The sequence below is a fragment of the Malus sylvestris genome, chromosome 4, assembly GCF_916048215.2.
Source record: "Malus sylvestris chromosome 4, drMalSylv7.2, whole genome shotgun sequence".
Taxonomy (NCBI): Eukaryota; Viridiplantae; Streptophyta; class Magnoliopsida; order Rosales; family Rosaceae; genus Malus; species Malus sylvestris.
Window position 1 is genome coordinate 27,192,889 of NC_062263.1, and position 13,787 is coordinate 27,206,675.

Sequence of the window (13,787 nt, forward strand, 5' to 3'; positions counted from 1 at the left end):
TACAACATCGCTTGAGTGGTCATAAATTCAAATACTCGAGCAATCGTTGTGGAGAGCAACAAGTTCCAAACACAAACACAATAACAACAACACGTTTGCCCCAACAAAAAGCAACAAATACTGCCAACCAACTCTTTTCCACTAGCAACTTTTCACGTGTCAACAAACTATTTTTTTTCCTTTGCTTTCTTCCTTCTCTCTGCGAACAAAGTGTGGTAACAGATGGTGGGTGCAGCGGTGGCTGGGTAAGGTAAGCAAGTTCATCTCTAGGTGCGGTTATGGGATGACATCAGGTTACAAGTTCGGGCAGCAATGGTTCCAGGTGGGTTCAACGGATTCTGGGTAGCAATGAGTTTCGATCTCGGTTTCAAAAGGTTGTCGGGCAGCAGTGGTGCAAATCGATTCAGATGGTACAGGCTGCAGCAACGAGTGCGACGGCCGATTCGTGCAGGCGTCTCTGCGTGGCAAGATGAGGACATGATGCAGCAAACAGATTCAATTTTTTTTCTCTTCCCTTTTTGTAAGCAACAAAACCCTAACTAGGGCACAACGACAAACCATAACAAAAAAGAGGAACATGACAAGACAAACAAACTAGCTACCAAGAATAGATTCAACCCTGAAGGATATTATTAAACAAACGAGAATGCCGGAACGACTACAAAACCCTAAAGGTTACATTATGACTAACTTGATATTCTACGAGCTACAAAGCATCATATATATAGAGAACTAACATAACCCTAATAAGCAAGAAAACGAAACCCTAATACTAACGGGCTAAGCCCAAATTCAAACAATAAAATAAACCTAAATTCCAACAAATTTAAATGCAAATAAAATAAAAAAATTGAAAACAAAATTGGTAACTAACATTTGAAAACAAAATTGGTTTCAATTAGTCCTTCACCTCAAAGATTTTTCTGCCTCCTTAGAGAAAATATTCGGCAAAGCTATCTGATTTTTTACACCGAACGATACCACATTGATTACATTCACGAATTCAAAATACAAGAGATTCTATGCTTTTGTTAGACGCGCTCTACATGAACGAAAATTTTTGTGAATTACTTAGTAATTATTGAGTTTGTGTTTATCCACGGGGGCTGGTGCTGATTTGGCCAACTCATCAATGAGAAATAAATGTTGTCCCTAGCCTTGGAGAATAAGACATCTCTGACAAAACATATACCAATTAATCAAAACAACCAGTTATACTCAATCCAAGGTGCATGCAAGAATGTTCCCCCAGTTCCCACCTGCCTTTCAAACCAGCGAGCTTCATAGGTTTTCAGATTCCAACGTTCGTGCAGTGCAACGAAAATTCTAGAGTACACCATATATTTGTAAAATTTAAACGGTTTAGATGTGCGCTCGAGAATTCGAAGAAATTTAACAAGCGGACGTGATACAATTAAAAAGCATCGTATATAGTACATTGTTGTATAGTAGAAAGACTCGATCCAAACCCAATAAAATATAATCTGGGTTTGGATAATGCAGTTGTAATATATATAATTTTAAGATTTTAAGAGGTTGCAGTTCAAAACCCACCAAGCATTTTCTTCTTTTCTTTGCTATATAAATATCTTAGATATACCCAGAGAATTATTGAAGGAACCAACTGTTGTGTGTGAAGTTTTTGGAAGATGGGTTTGCTGAGTGAGGGACTGACTCAGGTGGTGATTCCTTTGGCTGCGGTTGTGGGGCTTGGTTTTGCTTTGCTGCAGTGGTTTTTGGTGTCAAAGGTGAAGGTCTCTGGCGCGCATGGTGAGCGAAATGGGTTCAAGGACAAGCTCATTGGAGATGAAGAAGAGGGTGTTAGCTCTGTTGAGGTTACCATCAAGTGTGCTGAGATTCAACATGCCATTTCCATAGGTAATCTCTCTCTCTCTCTCTCTCTTTCTCTCTCTCTCTCTCTCTCTCTCTCTCTCTAAATTTACTCGTTTCCCATTTCATACCTCTACAAGCTGCATCCTAACATGTCAACTAGGCATTTTTTTTGTAATCAATCATGTTGTTGTGACTATTTAGAATTTCGTCGCTAAAGCATCATTCTGTTGTAGTGACCAGTGGTCACACCCTAAAAAGAATGAAAAAATATGATCTTGCTGCACTTTCAATTTTCTTTCCAGAAGATGTCATCGCTAAAGCATCTTTCTGTTGTTGTGATTACATGATCACAACTGAAAAGACTGCAAAACTGTGTTCTTGCTGCCCTTTTAATTTTCCTCGCGAAAGATTTTGTCACTGAAGCATCATATTGCTGTTATGATCACTGATCACTCCCTGCAAGGACTGAGAAATGATGTTCTTGCTGCCCTAATAATTTTCCTCGCAGAAGATTTTGTTGTCAAAGCATCATTTTGTTGCAGTGATGACAACCTCAAAGAATAGAAAAACTATGTTCTTGCTGCTTTTTGTGACAGTAAAATTTTCTCTCTGATTTTGGTTGCTTTATTTGTCCTCAGTTTCTTTATTCTTTTGGTTGATTTTTTTTTATATTTTTGTTATATTTGTAGTTTATGCAATTTTTGGTGCTGTTAAATCTAACTTTTGGTTCATATAATGTTCCTAGGGGCGACCTCTTTTCTGTTCACCCAATACAGATACCTCAGCATTTTCGTCGGTGTTTTTAGCACCATAATCTTCCTCTTCCTTGGCTCAGTGAAGGGTTTTAGCACTAAAAGCGAAGCCTGCACATATAACACAGGCAATATGTGCAAACCGGCATTAGCCAACGCCTTCTTTAGTACTATTGCCTTCTTGCTTGGTGCTTTTACATCCGTCCTCTCTGGATTTCTCGGGATGAAGATCGCAACATATGCCAATGCTAGAACAACTCTAGAAGCAAGGAGGGGTGTTGGGAAGGCTTTCATTACCGCCTTTCGCTCAGGTGCTGTGATGGGGTTCCTTCTTGCCGCCAATGGCCTATTGGTGCTGTATATCACTATCAATTTGTTTAAGTTGTATTATGGGGATGACTGGGAAGGACTATATGAGTCAATTACTGGTTATGGACTTGGAGGTTCTTCAATGGCACTCTTTGGGAGAGTTGGGGGAGGTATATACACGAAAGCTGCTGATGTTGGTGCTGATCTTGTCGGGAAAGTTGAACGAAATATCCCTGAAGATGATCCACGAAACCCCGCCGTAATTACCAACTCCTTTATTACTATGTTTGTTTGCTAATTTCTCTTACATTTTCACAATGCAGAGCATCACTTTTGACATACTGAGTGTTATACTTTCTTTGTCAAACATTGTTAGAAGCGCTTTTAGTTATATGAGCGCTTTTAATTTTGTGTTTCTTTCTCAGGTTATTGCAGACAATGTGGGTGACAATGTAGGAGACATTGCCGGGATGGGATCTGACCTGTTTGGATCTTATGCCGAGTCTTCTTGTGCAGCATTGTTTGTTGCATCCATATCATCCTTTGGCATCGGTCATGACTACACCGCCATGTCGTATCCTTTGATCATAAGCTCAATGGGGATTGTGGTTTGTTTGGTAACAACCCTTTTCGCAACCGATCTGTTTGAAATCAAGAAAGTCAGTGAGATCGAACCCGCCTTGAAGCGTCAACTCCTCATCTCAACCGTCTTTATGACTGCTGGGATCGCCGCTGTCACTTTCGTATCTTTGCCATCAGAATTCACTCTCTTCAGCTTTGGAACCAATAAGGCTGTCAAAAACTGGTATGCTTCTTTATATCCCCAACTTCCGTTCTTTCCCGAGTAATTCTTCGTTATTGTATTATGTGGTCTTATCAATTCACCCATTTCATAACACGTGTATCGATTTATTAGTTAATCACTAATTCGTTTTCCCGTTACATTTAGCATAATTATCTGAATTACATGTGTGCTGTAGGTACCTCTTCTTTTGTGTATCAATCGGACTGTGGGCTGGTCTTGTTATTGGATACACTACAGAGTATTACACTAGCAATGCTTACAGGTGAGCCATTTTATTTCCTAATTAAGTAATTATGATTGTTGCACTTGATCAAATCTCCGATGCTTATTACTTTTTTCGGTTTGCAGTCCGGTGCAGGATGTGGCAGATTCATGCAGGACTGGTGCTGCAACAAACGTGATTTTCGGGCTGGCTCTTGGTTACAAATCAGTCATCATTCCTGTGTTCGCCATTGCGTTTGCTATCTACGTTAGCTTTAGCTTGGCTGCCATGTATGGAATAGCTGTGGCTGCTCTGGGAATGCTCAGCACTATCTCCACAGGTCTTGCAATTGATGCTTATGGCCCCATAAGCGACAATGCTGGTGGGATTGCAGAGATGGCCGGGATGAGCCACAAGATACGCGAAAGAACAGATGCTTTAGATGCTGCAGGAAACACAACTGCTGCTATTGGCAAGGTAAAACAAACCTAGGCGCATTCTCGGATCCTGAAAACGCAAATTCACTTTCTCAAGACGCTTTCTGAAACGGTTTTAGAAATTGTTACCAGACGGTCCCTAAGTATTCAGTATGATGACTTGTATCCCTTATTTCGGTTTTGACATGTTTTCTTGTATGTGTCAGGGTTTTGCTATTGGATCAGCTGCTCTTGTTTCTCTTGCATTGTTTGGCGCCTATGTCAGCAGGGCGGGAATAGAGACCGTTGATGTGTTGACACCGAAAGTCTTCATTGGCTTGATTGTGGGAGCTATGCTTCCATACTGGTTTTCCGCCATGACAATGAAGAGTGTGGGAAGTGCTGCACTCAAAATGGTCGAAGAGGTTCGCAGGCAGTTCAATACTATCCCGGGGCTCATGGAAGGAACAGCAAAGCCAGATTACGCAACTTGTGTCAAGATTTCTACCGATGCTTCCCTAAGGGAGATGATCCCACCAGGCGCCTTGGTCATGCTTACACCACTCGTTGCCGGTACCTTCTTTGGAGTCGAAACTCTTGCTGGGATTCTTGCAGGTTCACTTGTTTCCGGCGTGCAGGTAACCGTAGATTTTCAATTTCTCCGTCTTCTTTTAGATTTACCGGCATTTGCTAATACGTCTGCCCTTTGTTTTCCTCCCTAGATTGCCATGTCTGCATCCAACACCGGCGGGGCATGGGATAATGCAAAGAAATACATAGAGGTAAGCACACTTCTGTGCTCGATTGAGTTACAGTTGCTAGAACGCGAGCATCAAACTCAATACCATTTGCTCTGATGCACCTGCAGGCCGGCGGTTCAGAACATGCTAAATCACTAGGTCCGAAGGGTTCGGAACCCCACAAGGCGGCGGTCATAGGCGATACGATCGGAGATCCGCTCAAGGACACTTCAGGTCCTTCACTCAATATTCTGATCAAGCTCATGGCAGTTGAGTCCTTGGTGTTTGCTCCTTTCTTTGCAGCTCATGGAGGCCTCCTCTTCAAATGGCTTTGAAAATGGAGCTGCAGCACGGTCAAATTAACGGCTGTAGATATATGTTCAAGATGGAGCTTTTTACTCTAATTTGTTGTTTCATGTTGTTAAGTAAAAGCTATATATTTATGGCTTTGTTAATCCCAATTTTACTAGAACTATATATATGTTTGTATATATATATGCATGTTACTCTATGCTGCATGTCAATGCATATCCACAATCTTGGTTATGTATGTATCTTTTTCTGTTTAAAGAATGTCTTTCTAGTTGTCCGGGAATAATTAGGAGATTTTCTATAAAATATATGAGCAAGTGCTTTTCTTTTTGTGGATCCAATTTTAATGGGAACTTGATGAGTCGATCAACGTACATGTTTTACTTTTACTGCTATATAGGAAGTTACTTCACGTATTGCTTGACCTAAAACAAATAGTGGATTTGTTCTGATATTTTAGCTACTTTAATTTAAAAAAGAAAGATGATCAAATTAGTGTGTACATGACATGACACACTACCTGATCAATCAGTCTAACCCACGTAAGATATGTATCAACTATATTGGCATCTTCCTACCAAAAAGTATCTGTTTAGGTACAATACTCCCAATGTTTTCATCAAGTTGTGTTATTAAACACCACAAGGCAATCAAATTTCAAATACCTTAATAGAACAACTACATTTGGAGTGTCACGATAGTGATATTCTAATCTTATCATGTATATTATCAAATGTTTTCACTTTTATCACGTAATAATACATGATTAGCTTGGAATATCACTACTAAGACATCGAGTTGCAAGGATGGGCCAATCAAGGTTTGGCCATGGCCAACTCTAATTAGTGTTAACTAAGGTTGATGGACTCAAAAGTAATTACCTCTACATAGGCTACATTTTGAATCAACTCGGAACCTAAACTCGCGACCTCTTTCAACGTTGAAAAGACAAGTAGCAGGATCAACTGATGGCCTCCCTCGACAATGAAAAGAGAAGTAACACAACCAACACTAACTTTTGGTTGAAAACATTGGTAAGGTAACTTGAAAACAAAAGCAAATCAAAGAAAAGGCAATTACCATAGTATGAAAACCATGATAAGCACAAGAGTAAATTGTAGTAATGGTCCCTCAACTTTAATCAAATTGGAGCAATGGTCCCTCAACTCATCAAAATGTGTAGCTATGGTCATTTTCGTAAACTTCATCAGAATTTTGTCAAAATGAGTTTTGTTGGAAGAACCATTGCTCCAATTGGGGTCCCTCAACTCATCAAAACGTGTAACTATGGTCATTTTCATCAACTTCATCAGAATTTTGTCAAAATGAGTTATTTTGGAATGACCATTGCTATAATTAGGTTAAAGTTGAGGGACCATTGCTCCAATTGGGTTAAAGTTGAGGGACAAATTCTCTAGTTGGGTTAAAGTTGAGAGACCAATTATAATGAATTTTTAGTTGAGGGATCATAGCTGCACTTTTTGATGAGTTGAATGACCAATGGTAATGAATTTTTAGTTGAAAGACCATTGCTCCAATTGAGTTAAAGTTAAGGAATCATTGCTCTAATTGAGTTAAAGTTAAAGGACCATTACTACAATTTACTCTAAGCACAAATGCAAATCATGTAAGAAGGCTAGACGCTTGAGTGACTTCCAATCTAAGAATCCAAAGAATTGCACAGCAGAGCAAACTCAGTGCCGTCCCACACTGAAAATTCAGAAAATTAAGCCTGAAACTAGTTTATCTTATAGCATGGAAGTATGTGGCTTTTTCTGTGTTTTTGTCGTGAGCAATGTCACCATCCGATTATTCTTATGTATGTCCATTTGGGAGAGATTTGTTTATTTAATCGAATGAGGATCTTTTATGGATTCTCTTTGTGAGGATTTTAGGAATCCTCTACTTATATCTGTTTATCGTATATCGTATATTGTGCGGTCATAAATCATTATAAATCTTATTATTTAAAATTAAATATAAATAGTACCTGACGAAAACTGACCGCCCGATGTACTATGAACGGATGTGATTGGAGGATCCCCAACATCCTCATTCTATTTAATCTAAAGAAATAAATTTATTCGGTAAACCCTTCAAGCACAAGAGGGTAATTAAATTACACAAAATTTGTAACTCAATGAGTTAAGGGCGCGTTTACTAATCTGTAATCAAATTGAGGGGAATTGAATTGAGGAGGAATTGGATTGAGGAGGAATTGAAATGAGGTGGAATTAGAATCAGATTCCTGTTGTAGTTGTTTACTAAAACTGTCTGGAATCGGAGTAGAAATGACATTAAACTGTATAAAGTGTTTACTGATTCACATGAATCGGAATGAAAACTAATGCAATTACTAAAATGCCCCTATTTTAACCAATTTATTTTAAATAAATTTTTTATCGTTTTATTTTTATTTTGATTACTATACAGAATTTACAAATATGTATTGCTGGTAGAGAAGCTCTAGACATATGTAGAAGAGTCTTTAATCACATAGAATTGTCCAAATTTGATCATTTTTTATTTGCTTCATCCTAAACCCTATTAAGATCAAATTTACTTCCTTTTCTCTCTCTCCCTGTTTCCCCCATTTTTCTCTGCAGCTGCTTGACCAGATCTCGTTGCGACATCGTTCCACAACGCGTTCGTCGTTGCGGCACCGTTCCAATCGCGTTCGTCGTTGTTCCATATTCTGCTCTGCACACACAGAAGAGAGAGAGGAGAGAGAGAGTACACGACGGCTCTGCATTTTCTCGCGTCACTGTAGCTACGTGGGCTTTCTTCCCCTTCTAGTAAGTTGCTTCAGGTTCACTGCTTTTTCTTCTTCATCATCGTCGTCTTCCTCTTCTTCTTCTTCTTTTGTTGGGTGCTGTGGACGCAGAGGGGCTTGGTTTTCTGGAAACAGCACGAAGCTTTGATCGTATACATGGGTATTTTGGGTACAAAATTTTGATTCCTGATGGAGTGTTCTACCCGGAACTCAAATACTACCTCTATAGAGGTAATCCAATTCCGGGCAATTCTGGAGTTGAATTCCTGATATTGGGTGGTCCCCACAGAAATTTTGATTCCCTAATTGCTAGTAAACGTCGGAATGCATTGGGGAATGTCCAATTCCGTTTCTCTCGATTCCAATCCCGATAGGTAAACACGCCTAAGAGTATTTATCTTCATATCTTGAGTTGAAATCTTCCGTCTTCTTATGTAAAAGAACGTGTACATTGACAAAAGCAACACAAACAGGTAAACAACCCACGTACATAACCAAACTACATATGATCACTAGCTAAGTCCAAACTCTTACTCTCTCTCTCTTTCTTAGAGTTAGTCGAATTTAAGACATGTTGATCTTTAATTGTACCACAAAAGTAACAAAATACAATGAACCGAACCAATCATGACCGTGTTAACTAAGTTGAATCTTATACATAACATACTCGTTTGGAAATGTTTTTAAAATGATAAAGGAGTTTTTAACGAAAATGTTTCCAGGTTCTAAAAGAACTTAAATTGTTTCCTACAAGAAACACATAAAACATATGTTGTTTTGTAAGAAACACTTGCATTTTAAGTAGTTTTTCAGAATTCACATTATTGATTCCAAAAACATTTTCATGATTTCCGCCATTTTAAAAGTAATTACAAACGAGCTGAACGTCACTATTTCATAATCTAACACAATAACTAAGAGAAACGTTACATCCAAATACAAATTCAATGCACTCCATTGTGATGTATGCTGCAGGCTTGAATATTTCAGTGTGGAAATGTAAGACTTTGATATTGACGGACCATGTTGTACGAAATTACTAAAACTGGACAGTCCAAGATATTGTCCTTCAAACCAAAAAGAGTTTAGTTTACTTAGAGAAAGTTAAAGCTCGTTTGGATATATTTTTAAAATGATCGAAATTGATTTTGGTAAAAATATTTTTAGAACAAATTCTCAGTAAAAATGTAAGTAAATCATGAAAAAACACTTAAAGTGCTTCGTGAAAGAAACACATAACTGGTGCTTCTTGCAGAAAACACTTAAAGTGCTTTTGAAATCCAAAAACACTTTTTCTAAAAGTACTTTCAATCATTTTAAAAACATATCCAAATGTGCCCTTAATTAGAATTAGTGATTTGTTTAACCTAATCCTAAATCCTAATATCCTCCTATTAAGTATTAGATGTCTCTAGAGGACCAAATCCCTTTAAATTAAATTCAAAGATAATGCCATTAATTGTATTTTAAAACAAAAAAGAAAAGAAAGATAATGTCATTAATTTTCCTCACAAAGTTACCAAACCAAACAGAGGGGCATTTCCGTAAACTCACACCCTCCTCCTCCAATCTACGTGGCGCACCCAATTGCTGCAGCGCAAAACTTCAGTGAGGGCCCAATCGGATCCCGCCACCTCATGTCAATGACAAGCAGAAACAACGTGGCGACCTTTCATTGGTCACGTCGTCCAGCTAGGACTCTTACCTCAAAGCTAATACCGATTGTTTAACCGCTGCGGTCAAAAACCAGTTTATATAAGAGCACTCCGGGGATCGGGCTCTCCCATCAGTCTATGTAGCTGCAGACTTTCTCAGTGGCGAAAACGATGGCGTTTAGGGTTCGAAACAGCTCGAGCTTGCTGTCCCTGGTCCTTCTCTCTCTCCTCGCCATCGCCTCCGCCAAGGTTTTCTTCGAAGAGCGCTTCGAAGGTTATACACATCTCTCTCTGTTTCTCCCTTTGTGTATCTATAGGTGTATGGATTATTTGATATGGTCCGTGTTTGGTTGCATTTTCAATTGATTAGGGTTTTAGAGGTTTTTTGTGCGGTAATTGAGTTGAATCCGATGTCATTTCTCGAGGATCGGTGTTGGTTATGAGTCTGCGACTCGATCTGATTGTTTTTTTGTTTAATTTTTATCTAAAGACCGTTAGTGTGAGATGAATTTACTGTTTTCAATTGGATCTATTAGAAATCTGATTGAATTTTGAGTTTTCAGCTTGATTTATGATTTCGAATCGAAATGTTTGGTTGTGGGTGTGGGTGGTAAATGTGATAAGTGAAGTGTTTGTAAATAACAAAGTAGGGTTTAGGGTTTTGTTAGAATCAATTTCAATGGGGATTGGATGGAGAAAATCAATAAATCGAAGGTTTTCTAGTCCAATTTCAGTTCAAGATGAGGATTATCTGTTTGTATTCTGTAGTCTCACAAGGTGGTTAAGCTACCGTATATGAATTGGGTGAGGATTTAATATAAATCCTATACGTTCCGTTAAAATTGAAATTCTAGTGTTGCTCTAGCCGTCAATGGCCTCGAGGGCTCACTTCTTTCAGCTGTTGGACTTGTCAATCACCTAGTAATGTTGCATTCTTGCCAGGGTGTGATTAGTAGGACCTCGAAAAGGCATAGATTTTTGCCTGATACTGTACTGTCAACTGTGATATTTGTCACTGTTTCCAGTGATGTTTTCTTATTCAGCAAGTATTGAAAAGGGTCTTTAACCCTGTCTTCTTTTTTGTTTCCTTCCTTTTCACTGTTTCCAGTGATATGCTAATTCTTTTTCTTATTCTGTTATGCTAATTCTTTTTCTCTTGTTTCTTGTATTATTTGGTAAATACTAAAAGACGGATGGGACAAACGTTGGGTGAAATCTGACTGGAAGAGAGATGAGGGCCTTGCCGGAGAATGGAACTACACCTCTGGAAAATGGAATGGAGATGCCAATGACAAAGGTATGTTTTCTGCAGATTTTTCACTGTGTTCCTTGCTTGATTTTTAATACTTTGAAGATCGTCCTGATGACCAGTTTTGATGATTTTGACATTTTGGTACAGGTATCCAAACAAGTGAGGACTATAGGTTTTATGCCATTTCAGCTGAGTTCCCTGAATTCAGCAACAAGGACAAGACACTAGTGTTCCAATTTTCCGTGAAACATGAGCAGAAGCTTGACTGTGGTGGTGGCTATATCAAGTTACTCAGTGGTGACGTTGATCAGAAGAAATTCGGCGGTGATACCCCATACAGGCAAGTGATATCCCCTTTTGGTCTGACTATTTTGTTTTCATTGCATCAGTCTCTTTACCTCAATAGTTTCTGACTTGGTATTTAAACTTTTATGGTTTGCAGTATCATGTTTGGGCCAGATATCTGTGGATACACCACCAAGAAAGTTCACGCAATCCTTAACTACAATGACACAAATAAATTGATCAAGAAGGACGTCCCCTGTGAGACTGACCAACTCACTCATGTTTATACTTTCATCCTCCGCCCAGATGCTACCTACAGCATCCTTATCGACAATGTAGAGAAACAAACTGGTAGCCTATACAGTGATTGGGATCTTCTGCCACCAAAGAAAATCAAGGATCCTGAGGCCAAGAAAGTATGTATCTATAATTGAATTCTTGAGATTTCAATAAACTAATCATAAGTTCATAACTGAAGTGTTGACTAACTAACTATCTGATATCGGCAGCCTGAAGATTGGGAAGACAAAGAATACATTCCTGACCCTGAAGATACTAAGCCAGAGGTAGTTGCCTTTTATATTCTAATCGTTTGTGCTTATTCTTTTTATGTGCTGAATGTACAAGCATATTGACTCTCATTGTTTGTTTGTAGGGTTATGATGACATTCCCAAGGAGATAACCGATCCCGATGCCAAGAAGGTAATGATTTGACTTGGGTTTCCAAAATATTACACATACATGGAAGAGTTTTGTTGATCACTAAAGTGACTTGGTGTTTCAGCCGGAAGATTGGGATGATGAGGAAGATGGTGAATGGACTGCCCCAACCATTCCCAACCCTGAATACAAGGGTGAATGGAAGCCAAAGGTTTGTGGAATTCTGGTTTGAATAATAGCTTGAGTTACAACTTTTAAACGCTCCTTCACTTTTTCTCCGCCACTGTGCAGAAAATCAAGAACCCCAACTTCAAGGGAAAGTGGAAGGCACCACTGATTGACAACCCAGAGTTCAAGGATGACCCTGAGCTGTATGTTTACCCCAACTTGAAGTATGTTGGAATTGAATTGTGGCAGGTAAAATTGTCTGTTACCATCCCCCGGTTTGCTATTTTTATTCCCTCAGTTCTCAAAGTCTGATAAGCAAGATGCTCAATGTCCCAGGTGAAATCTGGAACCCTGTTTGACAATATCTTGATCACTGATGAGCCGGAGTATGCAAAGCAACTGGCTGAGGAAACATGGGGCAAACAAAAAGATGTATGTGATCTAATATACCTTTTACCATAGCTCTTTTAACATGTCTGATTGAGTTACGTTTAATTTCAGGCCGAGAAGGCAGCATTTGAAGAGGCAGAGAAAAAGCAGGAGGAGGTACTACTCTTTTTTCCTCTAATGTTTATTCGAGTAGTCCAAAATTATTTTCACGATCAGTAATCGTGTTTTATTTTTCATGCTTGTTAACTTGTTACCTTAATCCTTTTACCAGGAAGCAAAAGATCCAGTTGACTCTGATGTAAGCATACGAAACTGACACATGAGAATTTATCAGCTCTGTCATCTTTTTCTGCGGTCCCTAACAGCTTTGCCGTGTTTTTTCAGGCTGAGGAAGAGGATGATGCTGACACAGATGATGCTGAAGATGACTCTGATGCGGAATCCAAATCGGACTCAACTGAAGAGAGCGCCGAGGAGTCTGAGAAACATGTAGGCTTCTTTCCTTTTGCGGTTACTCAACTAATACTACTAATCTATTTACTGATCTTTGCGCCTTGTGCTTTGTATTTTCAGGATGAACTGTAGGAAGGGAAGCATCTAGAGAAAGCTTCGGCGAGTGCGCCATTTTTTCTCCTTATTTTTTAGCTGTAGAAGTGTTAAGAGGGAAGAGATTCTGCTAAATGTTGAATGTTGCTGATGTCTTAATCTCTCATGGGAACAAAAACGATGACATTGTGTTTTTCATAATCACATGAGAATAGTTTAAACAAGTCGCCGTTGAATTTCTTCTTTCGGATCAGTATTTCGTGTTATATTTTCGCTTCAATGCTAAAAATGGTCCTTGTGTTTTACTCGGTCAAATGGTTAAATTTACATGTTTCTTTATTACTAGGCCGAGAAACATGTTACTTTTCCAAAATGATTTAAAAGAACCGAGTAAATGCGTATGGGATTTTCCAAATTAGATTTAATGGCCAAATTTTAGTTCTGTTATGGAGTCATTTTGTTAAAAATCAATAAAAGTGATTTTTGAATTAGTCCATTGTAAATTATTTTGGTTCTTTCGTAAAAAATCTATTAACATCTTTATTTTTATTTTTTTTTGGTACAACGATATTTTTACATTAAGGGGAGAGGAAGTTCGACTAAGCCACACAATGGGAAGCCTAATTTGGTATCGAGTTCGTTATCTACGAGATTTGAACTTAAGACCTCTCACTTCCAAGCGAAGAAG

General features: G+C 38.7%; 2 protein-coding genes across 2 annotated transcripts; both read left to right on the top strand.

Annotated features, from left to right (window-relative positions):
• Positions 1–1,490: 1,490 nt before the first annotated feature.
• Positions 1,491–5,699, top strand: LOC126618466 (pyrophosphate-energized vacuolar membrane proton pump 1-like). Its single transcript, XM_050286544.1, has 8 exons — positions 1,491–1,878; positions 2,579–3,153; positions 3,320–3,699; positions 3,875–3,961; positions 4,048–4,378; positions 4,545–4,955; positions 5,040–5,099; positions 5,186–5,699. Exons 1-8 carry the CDS (start codon positions 1,650–1,652, stop codon positions 5,390–5,392), a joined length of 2,280 nt encoding a protein of 759 aa, XP_050142501.1. The 5' UTR covers positions 1,491–1,649; the 3' UTR covers positions 5,393–5,699.
• Positions 5,700–9,903: 4,204 nt separating this feature from the next.
• Positions 9,904–13,323, top strand: LOC126619173 (calreticulin). The gene is made up of 13 exons (XM_050287458.1): positions 9,904–10,071; positions 10,987–11,094; positions 11,197–11,389; positions 11,492–11,750; positions 11,844–11,900; positions 11,990–12,037; positions 12,120–12,206; positions 12,287–12,412; positions 12,500–12,595; positions 12,665–12,709; positions 12,825–12,851; positions 12,938–13,042; positions 13,127–13,323. The coding sequence occupies exons 1-13, from the start codon at positions 9,969–9,971 to the stop codon at positions 13,136–13,138; spliced, it is 1,266 nt and encodes a 421-aa protein (XP_050143415.1). The 5' UTR covers positions 9,904–9,968; the 3' UTR covers positions 13,139–13,323.
• Positions 13,324–13,787: the final 464 nt, after the last annotated feature.

Coding starts and splice junctions, on each gene's coding strand:
- LOC126618466 (XM_050286544.1), top strand. CDS start 1,650: ATGGGTTTGCTGAGTGAGGGACTGACTCAGGTGGTGATTCCTTTGGCT. Junction 1,879..2,578: donor TCAACATGCCATTTCCATAG/GTAATCTCTCTC, acceptor TAATGTTCCTAG/GGGCGACCTCTTTTCTGTTC. Junction 4,379..4,544: donor CAACTGCTGCTATTGGCAAG/GTAAAACAAACC, acceptor TGTATGTGTCAG/GGTTTTGCTATTGGATCAGC.
- LOC126619173 (XM_050287458.1), top strand. CDS start 9,969: ATGGCGTTTAGGGTTCGAAACAGCTCGAGCTTGCTGTCCCTGGTCCTT. Junction 12,207..12,286: donor AGGGTGAATGGAAGCCAAAG/GTTTGTGGAATT, acceptor GCCACTGTGCAG/AAAATCAAGAACCCCAACTT. Junction 12,852..12,937: donor AAGATCCAGTTGACTCTGAT/GTAAGCATACGA, acceptor GTGTTTTTTCAG/GCTGAGGAAGAGGATGATGC.